Below are 19,371 nucleotides of genomic sequence, written 5' to 3'. Positions count from 1 at the left end.
GAGAGGAGGGCCACTGCCGAACTCCCCTCGCGACCGAGCAGCAGTGTGTCGCCGGACGCCGAACGAGCTCTTCCCGACGACGCCCCCGTTACCCGGTCGGCAGCTGCAGTAGTGTGCGGCGATGCCGGCTAGCCTCTTCTCGGACATGGAAGGCGGCCGGGGTGCCGGCGGCGCGGGCGGCCTCGAGGACCAGCGGGCGCTGCAGCTGGCCTTTGAGCTGTCGATGCTGGGCTTCACGACGGACGTGTCGCCGCCGCCCGGAGTGGTGGGCGGCCCTGCGGGGGCAGGGCCCGGCGGGGGCGGCGCCGCCCCCGACACCTCGACGACGGCGGCGGCCGTGGCCGCAGCAGCCGCCGCCGCCGCTGCCGCCGCCGCCGACGCGGCGCACCACCATCTGCTGGCGCCGCCGCCGCCCGCCGCCGCCTTCCCCGACGACGCCCGCTGCCCGCCGGGCAAGAAGTCGCAGAACATGACGGAGTGCGTGCCCGTGCCCAGCTCGGAGCACGTCGCCGAAATTGTTGGCAGACAAGGTAGGCCACCGCCCTGCTCCTAACTTCTCTATTACTGTGGCAAATCCAGAGCAAGATGCTGATCAGACTGCGGGAGTGATCTTCCTTGACGTAGATCTGCTGTAGTGGCCGTGCACGAGTTAAAGTTCAATCGGTAGGAAGGTATATTTTCCGCTCAATTCTTTCATCTCGATTCCGCCTAGATCTGCTCTATGTCCATTGTTGCTGGGTAGTTTCCACTAGGTTGACGGATATTGCTCAACTTCCGCGGTTGTTACCAGTGTTAAGTGGTATAACATGAACTGCCGATTACTTTTCGAATGAGCAATTTTGGTTCATATCTACCCGTTACTGCCTGGTGCACAACAACTGCATTACGACTCTTTCATGAGTGGAGGGGTATTTTGCAGTAGTGACATGAATACTTGGTCTTCAAAGTTGTCCATTAGTCAGCACGTAGTTTGGATGTAATACTTTTGAGCGTATCATTTGAGTTACAAATGGGTCAAAAGTAGCGAACGAATTATTTATATCCATTGCAGTTGTTTGTAGCTAAGTAGACTTTTTTTATACCGACAGTGACTTCTCAACACTTGTATCGATGATGTTGCCTTTTCACCCAGCATACAACACTTTGCTTGCCAGCTATTAGGTCAGAGTTGATTCGAGTAATTAGATGTACCAACGGAAGAGTTGCCCATTCCACTGTAGTTTACATTGGGGTAGCGAAGCTTTTAGACTAGGCAGATCAGTTTTGTGCAGTGCGCTGAAAGACTTTTCCTCGATTGTTCCTTTCGATGATAAAAAGGTTTGTTTTCAGTGTCAATTTGGAAGTAGTCATTCTGAGTTTCCGCGTTGCCTATAAATGAAACGTAATTTTTCACATGATACAAATATATGGGAAGTTTTTTCAGACGTTCGGGACGGTATGTTAGTGTCGTGTAGATGTTCCATTTAAAACGTAGGTCTTAGCGGAGTGCAGTTTCGGCTGCAGTCTGAAAAAGCTGTCACATGCAAGCATTTTGCATTAGCCCCCACAATTTGTCATTACCGTGACACTAAAGGTGGTTTATAGCTTTCGTACTAAATACGCAAGTTGGGATGACAATATTGCTACTTTGGTCACGAAAGAGGAACCGATGTCGTCGTAATGTGGTTAATGGAAAGTTTTAATGGAATCCCTCGTATACTTAGCGAATTGAAATTTTTTTCTGCTATTGCCTTGTTTCGTGAAGAAAACTAAGCAGCACAGTGTCGGTTTATATTGATATACATGTCACTAAAATCATTTTTCCGTTCTCGTCTGTTGTTTGGAATGCTTTTCATGACGGTGGCGCGGATGGATGTTATTTTGACAGGAGTACCGCGCATTGCGACTTGCATACTCTTAACATCGAAGCTTCTTGGGAATATGAGCTCGTACGGAAACATACAGGTGTTCGTTCTTTCCGTGCGCTATACGAGATTGGAATAATAGAGAATTGTGAAGGTGGTTCGATGAACCCTCTGCTAGGTACTTAAATGTGATTCGCAGAGGATGTGGATTTTGTCTTTTCGCTCATTGTTGGCTTCTATGTTGTGGAATAAACTCTTCAATACAGGTGCCGGCTCGTGTTTGAGGTTGCTTACCACGTTTCCACTTCGAAAATATGCTTGATACGGATCTTTGTGGGTACAAACGCCCACAGATTTGTGACACAAAAGACGTTTTGGTAGAGTTTTCATTATCGAAAATCGGTGAAGCCTCAGGCCACTCGAATAGCTCGAATGCTAGATCACTTCATCACAGGGGACGATCGGGTACGCTTAATGAGCTTGCAGTGACAGTCTGGTATCAGCTGTTGATGAGGTCCGCGGTGTAGGTTAAGCCGCGTGGCGGCGGCGCGCCGGCGACCACGTGGTCGCGCGGGCAGCTCCGTCTGCTGCGTTCGCCTCTCCTCTCCCTACCTAGCTTCCCCGCCGTCCGCTCAGACGCCGACCTTGGAAGCGTTCAGCCAACTTTCTCTGTTCCGCTCTCGTCCGGTGCACCGGGCCGGTCGCCACGGCCGCCACACGAGACCAGAGACACATTGCGTAACAAAAGCAGTCATCGCCGCCGCCGCCGTCTGCTCGCTGCCTCGCCGCGGTAGGTCCCCAGTTCGCGTCCCGACGACCTGTTCTTTTTTTCAATTGTCGAACGTTCTGGGTATGGACTGGCGTATTCGTCGAGGCAGTAAATCGACAACGCTATTCGCTTCAAAGACGATCAGCTCGGAATTGTTAGACATAGCTAGAAGCCACACGATTCTTCGTGTCACGGTGTCACGTAATGTCATATTTCTAAACTCGGGCGCAGCTAGCGGTGCCGTCGGCCGACCTTGCGCTCCATTGAGCGCAATGAACAACTTCCTTATTTTCAGCGAAACTCGCGAGCGATAGGAGGCAACCGCTGTATGCTAGTACAACTCTGCGATGACCGCAATAAAACACAAACATCTCGTTCGATGCTCGAGCTCTGTCGTCGGCTTCTGAAGCCTCGAAGTAATCCACACAATTCCTTGGAACGATAGAAACTGGCAGCACCGAATATTGTTCCGGCTGCGTAACCATTCACAAGCAGAATATGAAGCCTTACGTGCCCTTACTTGCGTGATGCAGATAGGTGACCTGTCTGTAAGCCAAGCATGTCTGTTTAACGTATTATAATCTACACCTGAGAATGGCTACGCAACCGAAACTGCATTATAATGAACATTGTAATAATGGTTTAACCTTAACAATAACAGCTACTTTGGTAGTTATAATTAGACATACCTGTATAGCCTGCTGCAGCTGAAATACGGTAGCAAATTTCATAAAACTTAATGAATTTATTGTATCTAGCGTGTGTAGTCACAAGTTCAAAGGCAGAACTAGTGATTGAAGTACCATTTCTTTTTTGTAGTGGACATCGTAAGATATCCCCCGATTTGTGTACGCAACTTTTCAACCGTAAGTGGTCCTATTTTTCTTTGCTTAGTGCTACGCGTAGGGCCGAATGTCTTGCAGAAGTGATTCCACACAGTTGTGCGTCTGAATTTATACGAAATAACGTGACGTGCGCGTTCCTGCTAATCTTTCAACGAACTGACTGCCGGTTCAAGTAAACAGTGCGCCAGATCAGGACACACTCCGTTAATCTTCTACGCAGTACCATCTTCTACGCAGTGCCATTTAGTATGTAACACGTGAACGTAGAAAGTAATCTGACGCGGGTCCCGCAATACAGGTATAACTTGTATGCAGATAATTGTTCCTTCATGTCGTAATGTTACAAACATGGTTATAGATGTAGGATAACTGACTTTAGGCGGCAATAGCCACAACGAAGTTAATAATTCGGTTGTGTCAAGGCCACGCCACTGGCTCACTTGCACCACAGCTTCCGAGGTCCCACGTACTCTTGACCAGTCAGTTTCCACGGCGACCCTGGCGTCGGAGGGCCGGCTGGCACCCGTTGTCAGACAACAAAGGAGCAGATGGCCGGAAGAGCGGGCCTGCTAGCAGGCACACACGATACCCGAGCTGGCCGGCGTTGTTCGGTTAGGCTCGCCGAGCGACCCCCGAACAAAGCAGCAGATGTTCCGACCTCCGGGCGCTCCTTTTTCCCTTTTTCGTCTTCCTATTCCTTGTGCCCCTTATGTAGGACCTTCTCTTCCTGTCGTCCCGCGCTGCGCGCCAGGTTCTTTGTGTGTTAGTGCCCGGTGGAGGGGGTTCCGACATCCGTTTACCGCCGCGTCGTCTCTACCGGGGTTCCTCTCGTCTCAAAGGACCTTTCAGGTCCCCGAACCAGTCATCTCAATCTCCGCGTACGTCGTTAATACCAAATATACGTGGCTTAAATCTGTACTAAAGGTGGACGTATACACTTAACGAACTGCAAGCCGGAGAAGCATTTACAACATGACAGTTTTACACATAAGTCAGTGTGTGGCTGACGGTTCGTTGAACCACGTTGAGACCCCACAATTCTAGAGTAGCACTTGGGACAAATAAACACTGAAATTCCGTCCGAGCTCGAATTTTATTGCGGTGCCCATTTGCGCAAGGTAACTGGGAATCTTCAAAATAGCAGTAGTGGAGGCCCTCTAGGCCGTCTAGTAAGGTCATCCGAAGACCAGTATCAGTTGCAAAGCGATTTAGAAAAGATTGCTGTATGGTGTGGCAGGTGGCAGTTGACGCTAAATAACGAAAAGTGAGGTGATCCACATGAGTTCCAAAAGAAATCCGTTGGAATTCGATTACTCGATAAATAGTTCAATTCTCAAGGCTGTCAATTCATCTAAGTACAGGGGTGTTAAAATTACGAACAAATTCAGTGGGAAAGACCACATAGATAATACTGTGGTGAAGGCGAGCCAAAGGTTGCGTTTCATTGGCAGGACACTTAAAAGATGCAATAAGTCCACTAAACAGACAGCTTACACTACACTCGTTCGTCCTCTGTTAGAATATAGCTGCGCTGTTTGGGATCCTTACCAGGTGGGATTGACGGGACATCGAAAGGGTGCAAGAAAGGGCAGCTCGTTTTGTATTATCACGTAATAGGGGAGAGTGTGGCAGATATGATACGCGAGTTGGGATGGAAGTCATTAAAGCAAAGACGTTTTTCATCGTGGCGAGATCTATTTACGAAATTTGTCACCAACTTTCTCTTCCGAATGCGAAAATATTTTGTTGAGCCCAACCTACATAGGTAGGAATGATCATCAAAATAAGAGAAATCAGAGCTCCAACAGAAAGGTTTAGGTGTTCGTTTTTCCCGCCCGCTGTTCGGGAGTGGAACGGTAGAGAGATAGTATGCTTGTGGTTCGATGAACCCTCTGCCAAGCACTTAAATGTGAATTGCAGAGTAGTCATGTAGATGTAATAGATTCGTTATCACTATCTACCGTCTGGAACCACGCGACCGCTACGGTCGGAGGTTTGAGTCCTGCCTCGGGCATGGATGTGTGTGATGTCCTTAGGTTAGTTGTTAGGTTTTGGTAGTTCTAAGTGACTGATGACCTCAGATGTTAAGTCCCGTAGTGCTCAGAGCCATTTGAACAATCACTTTCAACCAGTAAAACGCAAAATTTGATTCGCCTTCCCCAGTACATTTTTTGTGATGGTTCCAATTTGTTGTTAGTGATAAGCTCCAGGTATTTGGTTGAATGGACAGTTTCAAGAAACGTTGTCCCCATAGTTTTGCAATTCGTTCTTATCTTCTGACGACTTTGTTATACAAATGTGACAGCATCACCTGCAAAAAATGAGAGCTGCTCAAATTGTTGTAAATAGTTTCTGTATATTTGGAGCGGCAGGGGCGTCAACATTTCCATGCGGAACCGCAGATATCACTTTCTCGGTGACTTCCCGGCAATTACAACCAATCCAGTCGCACAATTGGGACCATGCTCATTAGAAGCTGATTGTCAGCAAAGGCGTGAAAACCCTCCTTCGAATTTAGAAACATGATAGCAACCTCACATTCCATCACGATAACTGCCATTACATCGTGTGATTTAAGATCCGGTTTTTTGATAACAACGAAATTTTCTGCGCCAGTACTGGTTGTGATAGTTTCGGTGAAGTATTTCGTACGTTCGAACGCAGTAGATGTTCCAAAATCCCACTGAAAATAGGTACATCAGGTGCAAGCGTACGCGACCGTCTGTAGGATAAGATTTGCGCTGTTAAAGCTGCTTTTGACTTGCGATTTTGAGTTACGCAAGCTCGTGAACGTACACACTTGCACGTGTTTGTATGCAGGCTTGTATAAGCAAACGTCAGTTGTGAGGCAGTCTTCGTAGCAGAAAATGTCCAGCGATGTTAGCAAATAAATTGCAGATTGCTCCTAGAGGTTCTTTTGGAGAATTTTGTACGTGTACTAAATCGAAAGCGTTTTACGATAAGCGAAGAGCATTTCCGCATACGTTGTATTTGGAAAATTATACAAAGCAATTGGCCGTCGCAGACGTATCGTTATTAAAAAGTGGAATGAACGTACGGCCTGACCATGTAAACGTGAACCGTGAGACCGTTATAAGCAGTTCTTTCAATTATCTTGCTCAGACACCGAAGGACCGCGATACACGTTCCTGGGAGCTTTGTCAAGGTTCCATTGTCGTAGAGCAAGCATGAGCTATTAAATGTGCTTGAAAACACTTTTGGGCGAAAAAGAAAATGTAAGATAACTACAGATATGTCGCATCACAGGCCTGTATGATGTCAAACTTTCTTTATGAAAGTGACATAAGGTTCAAATAAATTTTCCGTATATCCTAACATAATTCTGCTAATAACTTAAGTTGGCATAGGAATCTGGACAGAGCTGTACTGATTTGAAAACAAAGGCAGTTAATAAATTCTCTTGTTGTTGAATATCGTCAATTTCTTTATGTAACAGTACTCGCAGATGTATTGCAGCATGTTCCCGGTAATTTTGACTAATGTAGTGAATTTAACTTGCACCACCCTTTGCACATTAAGATCCATTGACAGACAGTGGACAATGTTCCCTCTTCACCATACCTTAATTAGCCGTAAACTGCGATACGTCAATGTAGATTCAAAATTCTATAACTAAAGGGTGTAGAAGTTTCTAAGAGGTATTCTACTCCTGCCATTCTGATGTCTTCTTTTGCGGGATTTTTGATAATAAAAAATACTTTAATGTTTGGCTGACCCTTCAATAATTGTAGGGACTGATATGCCCTCTTCAGCAGTTTACATGTTAATGAGACTTGAAACAGATTGTAAATACCTGATCGACCTCCATTTCAGATTTTTACTACCTATCTTCCGGTACAGTTCTATTATAGATAACTCAAGCTAATCCAGAGCTTCCTGGTGCAATATTTTATTTACATGTTTATTGCATAAAATCTTTCTTGTGATCAGAATTACGTAGTAAAAGGATAGCTGCTGGTTTAGGGAAATCATACGCACACTGACATTACGTGTAATGCGATGCTTTGTCGTACAGTTAATTCTTCAGATCTGGACATGTGCATTCCAGATCGTTATATGCTCGCGCCTTTTATTTTAAAATATGCAAATATCGCTGCGAAAGTTCTCATTTGCTTTTGGCGGCATCCAGTGGATGCGCCGTTAATCTCGCACACTGCGGTCTGTTGCTGTACAGCACTCTTCTTGTGATAAAGCCTATGCCAACAGCTTTTCGAAACTATAAAGTGCGTTTTCTCGATGTTTTTCATTTGTCGTTGCTACGAAGGGTCACCCTTCACGGATCATCTTAAAGAAAACGCCAGTGTTCGAATTCTGACATTGTTGCGAAACATTTAAAACCTGAAAAAATAAATGACAGAAATGATCCATACGCACTTACCTCCATAATCTACTAACCAGTGTGAAGTGCACGGAGTACGGGAAGAATATGTAAACATGACTGTACGAGCTGTACAAGAGATATACGTAGAGGTTGTAGTAATTCTATATTGATCAAATAAAACTGGTGAACATCCCGTATTAGTCATATTTGGTACGGGTCCCCATAGACTTAGGAACGCACAATTACCATTACCATGTACGCAATCTCCTTTGTAGACAGACGTTTTCCTAGTATTCCACTAATTTTGCTCCGCTTTGAAGTCCTATCATAATCCGTGAATGTTATTGCAGTGTTTTAAGCGAATAATTGTAAAACTGTCACCGGTGAAGTCTGTTGTTACTGTTAAGTGTCTGGAAGGTCATTAATATACAACACGAACGAGAAGGGTCGCAACACAAGTGCAGTTCGTCTGAAACTTTCCATCCAAGATCATCCTGCGTCTCCCTTTCCAAGAAATAGTGCAGTAAGAAATTTCGCTTGATAAGAGCAAAACGAGGATCATGGAATGTAGTCGAATCAAGTCTGGTGATGCTGAGGGAATTGAGATTAGGAAATGAGACACTTAAAGTAGTAAGAGTTTTGCTATTTGGGGAGCAAAATAACTGATGATGGTCGAAGTAGAGAGGATATAAAATGTAGACTGGCAATGGCAAGGAAAGCGTTTCTGAAGAAGAGAAATTTGTTAACATCGAATATTGATTTAAGTGTCAGGATGTCGTTTCTGAAAGTATTTGTATGGAGTGTAGCCATGTATGGAAGTGAAACATGGACAATAAATAGTTTGGAAAAGAAGAGAATAGAAGCTTTCGAAATGTGGTGCTACAGAAGAATGCTGAAGATTAGATGGGTAGATCACATAACTAACGAGGAGGTATTGAACAGAATTGGGGAGAAGAGGAGTTTGTGGCACAACTTGACTAGAAGAAGGGACCAGTAGAGGGAGACCAAGAGATGAATACACTAAATAGATTCAGAAGGATGTAGGTTGCAGTAAGTACTGGGAGACGAAGCAGCTTGCACGGGATAGAGTAGCAAGGAGCGCTGCATCAAACCAGTCTCAGGGCCAGATCACAACAACTGCATATGATAGTACTTTCGTTAATAAGCGTACAAAGTCAAATCCCTTTCGAAAATAAAGAATTAGTGCATATACCTTGATCCGTGGCTTTCAGGATGTCTTGAGAGATTTCACGTGATATTTTCGGAACTGATAATTGCCATGGGGAATATATATAGACGTATATCATTGTCTGAGCAGATAGTTTTTGTGTAGCAGCGATTTTATTTGGGTTCCAGCATAAATTATTTGCAGCGTGGTGCTCAACATATTGTGGCACGGACAGTGTGTCAGATGCAGTGGGTTAGTTTGGCTCTCGGCCGCGGAGCCGGCCGGCGCAGACAGGTCCTTTATTCCGCAGTCAAGGCCGCCGGCGAGGAGAAACCGCGTCCGTGGCGCACACGTGGGAGGAATTCTGTTAACGCAGAGTCGCGGGTGCGAGACTTCCTGCCCCCGGACCCCGGCCCTTATCACGCAGATAGCCCACCCGCTCCCTGTGCATACTTGTTTTCGCGTACTGCGAGGCCCTAATCTTCCCCGTTCCAGGAATCCGCCACCTGCCTTTTGCTGGGCCCTGGACGCCGCCTCCAGCGTGCCGGCGTGTTTGGCAACAGCGCGGCGTCGATTCATTGCCTCTATCCTGTCCGCTGATAGGATTGCATCGCGCCGATCCCAGTAGCTCAACTCGGCCCGTGCCACACGTAGGCTGCGCCCGCATTCGTGTCGGCGCAGTTCGGAGCAGTCTTCTGCTGTGTGTCCCATCGACTGACCTCCACGACTGCATAAACACATCGTACAGAACCTACCGAGCGAGGTCGTACGTTCGGGAAAATGGATTCGGCCATCCTGATTTTGGGGTACCTTAATTTCCTTAAGTATTTTCCACCTTAATTCCTTAAATACCGGGTGATCAAAAAGTCGGCATAAATTTGAAAACTCAATAAATCACGGAATATTGTAGATAGATGTACAAATTGACACTCATGCTTGGAATGACATGGGGTTTTATTAGAACCAAAAAATATAACGTCCAAAAAAGTCACACATGGTGCTTCATCTGATCAGAATAGCAATAATTATCATAACAAAGTAAGACAAAGCAAAGATAATGACCTTTACAGGAAATGCTCAATATATCCACCATCATTCGTCATCAATAGCTGTAGTCGAGGAATAATGTGAACAGCACTATAAAGCATGTCCGGAGTTATGGTGAGGCATTGGCGTCGGATGTTGTCTTTCAGCATCCCTAGAGATATCGGTCGATCACGATACACTTAAGACTTCAAGTAACCCAAAAGCCAATAATCGCACGGACTGTGGTCTGGGGACCTTGGAGGCCAAGCATGACGAAAGTGGCGGCTGAGCACACGATCATCACCAAACGACGCGCGCAAGAGATCTTTCACGCGTCTACCAATATGGGGTGGAGCGCCATCCTGCATAAACATCGTACGTTCCAGCAGGTGTTTATCAGCCAGGCTGGGGATGATGCGATTCTGTAACATATCGGCGTACCTCTCACCCGTCACGGTAGCAGTTTTGCTGTCCAGCGCAATCTGTCGGACATTTAGTGAACTTTTTTTGTTCTAATAAAACCCTATGTCATTCCAAGCATGTGTCAATTTTTACCTCTCGATGTACATTATTCCGTGGTTTATTAAGTCTTCAAATTTATACTGACTTTTTGATCACCCTGTATTTTCCGCAAAAAAAAAAAAGAGGTTGGTTCCTTCCTCCATTCCTGTCTCGATTTCACATACCGACAGCTGATGGGAAGGAAAACCCCCATCTTGGTACTTTCCTCAGTCTCGTGTATGCTTTATGGTCCCTTATCTGTAAGCATTACGATCTCTGGTGCTGCTGTTGGTTTTTAATATCCACTCACCTTCTGTTACGACGTTCCGTTCTTTTAACTACTGGAATCCGGCAAACCACTTTATTTCGGAAGAAAATTATCTTACGTTCCACAGATACCCCTATTCGCTTCACTGTCTTCGATAAATCAGTAATCTTAAGAAGCCTGCCAAATTAGAGGTATTACAGATCATTAGATCTTAGCTTCGTGTAAAATATAGTAAGTCTCGCACAGAAACTTTCTGAGCAGTCGTCAATAACTTATTCACAGAAACATTGTCATATGTTCGTATTGCATGTAATTATTGTAACCACCGACAAATTAATAATTTAGAGGATGAACCACATTTGTGTATACGTCGAGCGGTTGTTCCAGCAGTGGAAGTTGTAATTATCCGTTCTCCTGGTTTTATGACCTGTACTGCTCAGTATCTTACTCATTATCCTTAAGTCTTCTACTCGAACATGTTCCTTGACACGTTAGTTCATTTTCCTGTTTCGTAAAAATTAGCAACATGCACAGCTCCAGTGATTTGCAGAGCAACCTTGTTTACAGAATAGTTTTCATACCGGAAGCCCCGGTCTGCCTTTTGTCAAAACAGGTGATGAACAATGATTTTTAATTGTGATTGACATCTTAGATGTACGGCATCAGTATTTATAGTTAGTCTGATAGCCTTGTAAGCCGGAAACAGTTTGACTAAATAAGTTCTCTAGAACATGTACAATATTCTGCTTTTCATTTGTAGTTCTGTTTTCCCAAGAAGCGATAAGACAGTTAACATACTGCATTCAGTTCAGACGAGAAAGGATATAAAATTACAATTACATCAGAACATTCTATCAAATGTTACACCTGCGACAAATGTTGGCCAAATTAACCCCCGACGAAAGCTTGTCACTTCTGGTAAATTCTAAACATGTTCTGTTTCCAGAATCCTGCACATATATTTATGTGGATTGTTGTGTTCCTCTGTTAAGATCTAAATAAAGGTTTATAAATGATGAAAAATAAATCTTTTGAAATTTCTAGCCCTTGTTTTGCCAGCATTACCTCTAGTGTGGTGCACAACACGAATGTAAATGTAAACCCTTAAAATAATTGTCCGGAAGGGAGGCGTAAAGTCACTTTCAAACATATAATTATGTAACAATCAAAACTATACTAAGATATAATGTGCGTACGTAAATTAAATGTTTTGTAGAGTGATGTATTTAGAAATTACAAGGTGAGCCGTAAGACAAAACAACTATTGAATTAGGAATATTGTTGGACGTGCCGTTTTGTGTCGGTACGTCGTAGCTTATTGTTCAGGTAACAATTACATTTTGTAATGTACCCAACAGTAACTGCGACGCAGTTAATATCAAGACTGGCAGCTTTGTTGAAATGCATATGCTTTATTAAATAGTCAGAAACATTGGCCGAACTTACATGTTAGTTTTGATGGATTTGTCACAACCATTCATCTTTCAAGTGAGAGTAATGAAGATTCCTGCGACGCTACGTTCTTCTAAGTTGCGTAGAAATTAAAATACTCAGTTGTGAAGGAACAGCTAGCCCTTTATAAATGTCACCAAGCTATATCTAGAAAAGGATTAATCTTAAGTAGGCAGTAATCATGCTACGTTTAGCAACCATAGATTGGCTGAATATGGGAGTACCGTTTCACTATGCGCGTATACACACAGGTCGCAGAAATTATTGAACTTTTGTCTCATTAGTGCAGAGAACATTGATAGGAATGATGTCTTAACTTTCACCGTTTGGAAATCTTTCTCTTCACGAAATTGCTGATAAAATTTTGTATCTGAACTTTTTCGGCTGAGATGGTCTTACGTTATCGGTGCAGTTAGACATTCTCATCTAACCAGAGCTGCTTTAGGTTGCCTTCAAATTGATTACCACGTATATACCGTTTAATCTTGCTTCCTCGCAACTAGAACATTTGTACAGTGCTTTGGTCGAAGGGAGTGTAATGGGGTCGTAAAGTTTAATTTACTTAGCGTGTAGTATTAGCTACAAACTGAGGCTTTACGTAGATGAAATTACCGGGAATTCTGACGTGTATGAAATAAAAGCAATACGCAGTTAAGACATCGATGAAATAGCTATCAGGTACTGAGCAACCAACTGTGGAAAGGAACGCGTAGCTGTTACACGAAATATACAAGCGTAGTGTCATTTCAGTAGTGAGGTATAAGAGCTCGTGTCATGAATATGTAGGATTGGCTGTGTATAGAGTAAGTTGAACGATTGCATCGAGCAAACGGGCGACTAAGAGTAATTGCAGTATGTCTACAAGAGGGGTTACTAACTAAACACGGGTACAGCTCACACATGATTACTATTAGTGTAAATATCTTGCAACACTTAACCCGTAGAGATCATGCAAATAGCTCGAAAAGAGGCGTTCAGTCTCTTCCCAAGCCCCGTCCTTAAGTAGAACAGCAGAAATTTTAATATGTAACGGTTTAATACATAGCATACTACAAAGTACCACTGTAACGCACTTAACGTTCAAGGGACTCCGTGAAAAATTTGAATAATTGAGTTAGCTTAAATGAATGTGACTGATACAGGAGGAATAGTCTAAGGGTATCTGTCTAAAAAGTAAAAATATTATTGTAGTTTCAATGACATGCCGTATTATTGCTCAAAGGATCAGTCAGAGCTCTGATGTATATTCTTCAGTAAGGTTATTTAATTTTTATTTTCCAATTTCTAACTACTACTGCTGCTGTTACTACGGATATCCGGAAAACAAGAAAATCGAGTCTTCTTCTGCTTCCATGTCCTCGAGCTTGCTTGGTCAATCGGATTTTCTATTGCCACCACTGCCGAAAATACGCATTCGCAGTGTTTCCAATGACGACTGATGAAGTTACAGATGGACTCTACTCTTTTAATTTGCTTCTTCAAAACTCCGAATACGTTTTCGATTTATCATTTAATTCGATGTGAGGTTCGAATTAGGAGTTTGAAACACCGCTTCTCCTTCCAAAAACTCATCTGTCAAACAACGAGACTGCGACACAGCTAGACTTATTATTAGTACTTTCTCGTCACACGATTCCATGTCTTTGCGGACGGGCAATATTTGCAAGGTGTACACTTTAAGAGTGCGAGGCAGACTAAACAGTCGCGTGAAGTTCACAAGAGAGCTGGAATAGTATGGACGTCAGCGCGTAGCGTCGGTTGCCGCCGTATGCTAAGTTAGCGCAAGAAGTTACGTCTTTCATTGTCCATACAAGTAAATGTTATATTATGCTATACCACGATTATTGAGGTTAAGCTTCACAACTTTCAAGTTCACCAGTTTCGTGAATTTATCAGTAAGAACACGAGGGTTTTTAATACCTCGAACCCAAAAGTATGCATATTCGCCTGTGTAATTTAAGTGCCATAGTGAAATCTATGAACCGTACAGTAACGGTCGTCGAGAACCTAGCTGAAAGCACGACCCCCGTAATCCTGCTCTTTTCGGGACGTATTGCCCGTTTCTGGAGCGGAGCAGTTCGGCTGGCCGGGTTTTGGGCCGAAGGGGGCGTGCGTCAACGAGCTGTAATCCGGATGCCGGCGTCAGCACCGGCTGGCGCCAGTATCGCCTGGCACGACTGCGGCCCGCTCCGCGACCTTGGCCGTGGTGGGCAGAGGGAGGGGTTCAAGACCCGGTCAGCGCCAAGGCCCTCGTCTGAGCCGTGGGGCTCCGGCAAGCTGTACTAGCGTGACGGTAAACTGTTAAACTGCTTGAGGCCTAATAGTTTGGGCGAGTATTACCAACGTGCACAATGTTTGTACCGACAATGTGCAGGCATTTTACAAGCAAATACCATTTGTGTCGTAATGTTCACTATGGCACTTTCAGAACAGTGTGGGCCACATCAGTTGTAAATGTTAGTGTCTGCGAGGCAGCCTTCCATCATGAACACCAAATCTATGGCCTATTGTGAGAAAAAGTGCGATGTTGAGAACGTTATACTTCTAATGAAATAAGGCAATTGTCTTTGTTAAGAGTGTCAGGTGATTTATTAGGAAGATAAATTCTCATTAGCAAACTACTCGAGGAAAAACGGTATTAATAAATGTGGCCCAGGAGGCAGATAAAACACGCAAATTGTTTCTGTGGTGTTAGCTGCTTTTAAAGTGTTAAGTGGTTCGAGGTTAAAATGTTTCTCAACTGATCGTGATATTATTGTACCAATCCTGTGCATACATCTGAACCCAGTCAGTTCCTAACATTGTTTCATCAACAAAACAAACATGTACGTGATGTCCGACGAAGACTGACAAGTACTCAGGGATACGAGAAGAAAGATAATTCGAAGCAAGAAGTCTAGTAATCATGGGCTCTAGAATACACACCTTACGAGCTGTGACCACTTGTTAATCTTGGCTAATGTTAAACTCATCTCTTCTACTGAAAAAAATGCCATAGCTCTTTAGGTGTGCATTTTAGAGGCCATTTCACTAGGTTTTTTTTGTGGGGGAGGGGGGAAATCGTTCCTGTAATATCCCTAAATGGTGCCATTTTCCTTGTACACCCTTTATAACTTGTCATTTCTTTTTTCGCGTCACAGTAGCAGATCAGGCCAAAATTAGCAACTTGGTTTCAGAGCGCCATAATCTGAAGCACACAAAGTTGAAGTATTCTTAAATCATGTGGCTGTGAAGGAAACTGCATGCGTGTTACGTTCAGTCGCCATTATGCAATGTTGTGTTGACTCGTAGAAGCAAATGTCAGTGGAACTTAGTGATTTTTCTGAAAATAGTTTTAATTTACTTGCCAGCCCGCAGTAGGTATTTTCTAATTCTGACCTTTTTACAGAATGGTTATTTTCACAGAATGGTTATTATATCTGTTGCCTTACTTCGTAGCAAACATATCAAATCTTAATATGTGTCGTATCAGTAGGTACGTGCTATTGTGGTAAGTAGTCTAATTGGCATTTGGAAGTTGCCCATTCAGCCAGCTCAAGAGTGGACTGTCGATTACGAAGATATGAATGTAAGGACAACAGAACACACTGGCACGAGCGGAGAAAATCTACCCCGCATGGAACTGAACCCCTGTGGTAAGTAATTTCTCAGAACACAGCCAATAAAACAAAATTGCTGCTACGGGGAGTCGAATCGCGATAGCAGGGTTCCGGGAAAGCCCCAGTCCGGTACATAATTACAACCTGGCAGGAAACTTCGAAACAGTGCTGACCACACTGGAATGCTAGCCAAGAATGTTAGGTCTGAAAGATGTAAACCGACCATAGTTTTTCAGTACTATAAAAAAAATATCATTGTGATATTTTACACCTAAGACAGCTACAAACAACTCGCAATTTCTATAGCTTACGCACATTTGTACTTCACGAAAACCACTTGAAAATGCAAATCTTAATTTGTCGTAAAAATTCAGAGCCACACAGCTGTGACAAACATTCTACTTAGCTCTTGTGTTGACAATAGAGGCACAGTGGTTTTATGTTGATGCGTCACCGAGATAAATCAGTATTGACGATAATATAACAGATTCGCGTATTAGTCCTATCCGAGCGCGCTCTCTCTCTCTCTCTCTCTCTCTCTCTCTCTCTCTCTGTGTGTGTGTGTGTGTGTGTGTGTGTGTGTGTGTGTGTGTGTGTGTGTAGTACTATAATTGGCCAGTCGAGCGAGTTCTTTGTTTCGGAATTAGGTGTAAACAGTTTAGAAACAGCGAGACTAAAAAAGTTCATGCGGGAGGGTACTTGCGTTATCAAATCGTTAGTTAAGTGATTTTGTTAAGGTCCATATAGGTGTCAGGGAATAGATCTTTCGAGAAAGTTGGTGGATTTTGAGTTTTGTTTGTGCAATTTGCCTTAGAAAATACTGGGAGAGAACCTGATGTTCAGAAGGGCTGAAGTGAAAATCGTTGCTCTCTGATGATTCAATAAACAATCATTGACACTAAAAAGAATTGGGCTAATTCTGGTCAACTCTATCCCGTAGAAGCTTCGTCATCTCTTCTGAGGCAACATCAACATACCTAGTTCTACTTGATTATTGTATTCATCCCTTCGTCTCCCTCTACAATTTTAACCCCCCCCCCCCCCCCCCCACACACACACACACACACACACACACACACACATACCAGATTTGTAGAGTCATTGAGTCCTGTCAACTGATCATTTATTTCCGTCAATTTACTTCCTTTTTCCAAATTCAATTCAGCACCTCCTCATTAGTTATTCGATCTACCAATCTAATACTCTGCATTCTTTTGTAGTAAGACATTTCAAGAGCTTCTATTCTCTTCTTGTCTCAGCTGCTGACTTTGACGCGTTACATGCGCACAAGGCTAGTCTCCAAACACTTAGCTTCAGAAAAGAATTCTTAAAGATACTTTAATTTCTGATTCCCAGAAAAGTTTTTTCTTGCTAGAACGGTTATTTTGCTGCGCAAATAGCGGAACTCCTCTGTTTTTAGTGTCCAATACAGCGAAAGGCGTTACCGCGTTGGTAACACCCGATGGATGACCGCCCAGGGAAAAATGGGCGCCATTGGCTAACGGACCCGCAAGTCGACCAACTGGCATCCTATTGAAAGACTTGCACCAGGGCTTGGTGCCACTTGTTGTTGTTGTTGTGCCTAGTATCTTAATAAAATTTCCTCCATACCTCCTGGTTTAATTCAACTAAAATTCATTATCTTCGTTTGACTTTTGATATCTATCTAACAACCTCTTTCCAAGACACTATCCATTCCGTCCAACTGGTTTTGAAAGCCCTTTCAAGTCTCTTGACATAAATAAATATAACCGCCAAACTTTAAAATTCTTATTTGTTCTCTCTGCACCTTAAGTCACTCTCCTTGGTCACCCTTACAGTTTGAAAAACATCGGCGACGGGCTGCAACTCTCTTCCTAGTCAACAAGTGCTTGGTTTCTGTAGGTCTAAAAGTTGTAAACAATCTTTCGCTCCTTGCGTATTATGCCTCACGCCTTCAAAATGTCACTGTATTCCACTCGACAAGCATTTGTCGTGGTCTAGAGGCTAGCGTTGCCTTTTTCTCGATCATAGGATCCCGGGTTGGATTCCTGTCCGGATCGGGGTTTTTCTTCACCCGGGGACTGGGTGTTTTGTGTTGTCATCATTTCATCATTCGGGAAAGGGGCAAAATCGGACAGGGAAAAGATTCAGACTTCGTACAGACGCTGATAACCGCGTGGTTGAGCGCCCCCCCCCCCCCCCCCCCCCCCATACACACACACAAACCAAATGTCATCGACAAGCATTTATCTAAATTTACAAATGCCATAAACGTAGGTTTACCATTCCCCCCAACCTATCTCCTAAGAAACTCTTAGGGTGAATTATGCTTCACTTGTTGCTAAATTTCGCTGGAGCCCAAACTTGTAGTTCTCCGATGTCAACATCTACCAGCTCTCCTATTCTTCTGTAAATAAGTCTGTGTTATGACTCTTTAAAGTGATAGTCTGGTAATATTCATATGCCAGAATGAGGTTTTCAATCTGCAGCGGAGTGTGCGCCGATATGAAACTTCGTGGCAGTTCAAAACTGCGCGCCGGGCCGAGATTCGAACTCGGGTCCTTAGCTTTTCGCCGGTAAGTGCTCTAGCATCTGCTAGTTCTGCAAGTTTCGCAGGAGAGCTTCTGTGAAGTTTGGAAAGTAGGAGACGAGGTACTGGCGGAAGTAGAGCTTCGAGGAGGGGTCGGAGTCGTGCTTGGGTAGCTCAGTTGGTAGAGCACTTGCGCGCGAAAGGCAAGGGTCCAGAGATCGGGTCTCGGTCCGGCACACAGTTTTAATCTGCCCGGAAGTTTCATTATTCATGTGTGTGTCAGAGCTTTGTTTGGAATTAGAATTACTACTTTCTTCATGAAGGCTGAGGATATTTGGCGCGTCTGATGTCTTCAACAGGCGTAATAGTTCGATAATGCTTAGAGAATATGGGAGAAAATGGATTGGAATAAGGAAACGGCATGCTTTTCCCGAGTGGGTCATGAATTACTTATGGCAAACACAGCGAATCGGTATTTATTCAGTGGCGACTGCATACGAGCTGCAGAATCGGAGTAGTGAGGGCGTGACGTGATGTGGTGCGGGCAGGGCTGGCTGCGGCGCGCTGGCCCGGCCACGGGCGGGCAGGAAGCGCGGCGTGGGAGGAGGTATTTTCCGGCAGGCTGGCGGCTGCAGGATCAATGTCCTCGCGCCAGCGCCGAGCCGCGCCGCGCCGACTGCGCTCACGGGCGGCCCCTCCCCGAGCGAGGGGTTTAACCCTTGTGTGTCTAGTCCTCACTGGAACTACTACTAAGAGGGTCGTCCAATAAGTAACGCCCCACTTTCTTTCTCAGAACGTATTTATTGTTGTTGTTGCGGTCTTCAGTCCTGAGACTGGTTTGATGCAGCTCTCCATGCTACTCTATCCTGTGCAAGCTTCATCTCCCAGTACCTACCGCAACCCACATCCTTCTGAATCTGTTTAGTGTATTCATCTCTTGGTCTCCCTCTAAGATTTTTACCCTCCACGCTGCCCTCCAATGCTAAATTTATGATCCCTTGATGCCTCGGAACATGTCCTACCAACCCTTCTTGTCAAGTTATGC

The 19,371-nt window shown here is 44.3% G+C and overlaps 1 protein-coding gene across 1 annotated transcript in view; it reads left to right on the top strand.

Annotated features, from left to right (window-relative positions):
* Positions 1 to 414: 414 nt before the first annotated feature.
* The window catches only part of LOC124622023 (RNA-binding protein MEX3B), a 143,533-nt gene continuing 124,576 nt past the window's right edge, over positions 415 to 19,371 (top strand). The window contains exon 1 of the mRNA XM_047147576.1: positions 415 to 530. Within this exon, the coding sequence (XP_047003532.1) occupies positions 470 to 530 (61 nt within the window). The 5' untranslated portion in view covers positions 415 to 469. The remainder of the gene's footprint in view (positions 531 to 19,371) is intronic.

This window comes from Schistocerca americana, chromosome 7 (genome assembly GCF_021461395.2).
Source record: "Schistocerca americana isolate TAMUIC-IGC-003095 chromosome 7, iqSchAmer2.1, whole genome shotgun sequence".
Taxonomy (NCBI): domain Eukaryota; kingdom Metazoa; phylum Arthropoda; class Insecta; order Orthoptera; family Acrididae; genus Schistocerca; species Schistocerca americana.
Note: the sequence above shows the minus strand (reverse complement) of the source record. Positions and strands in the feature narration are given on the sequence as shown.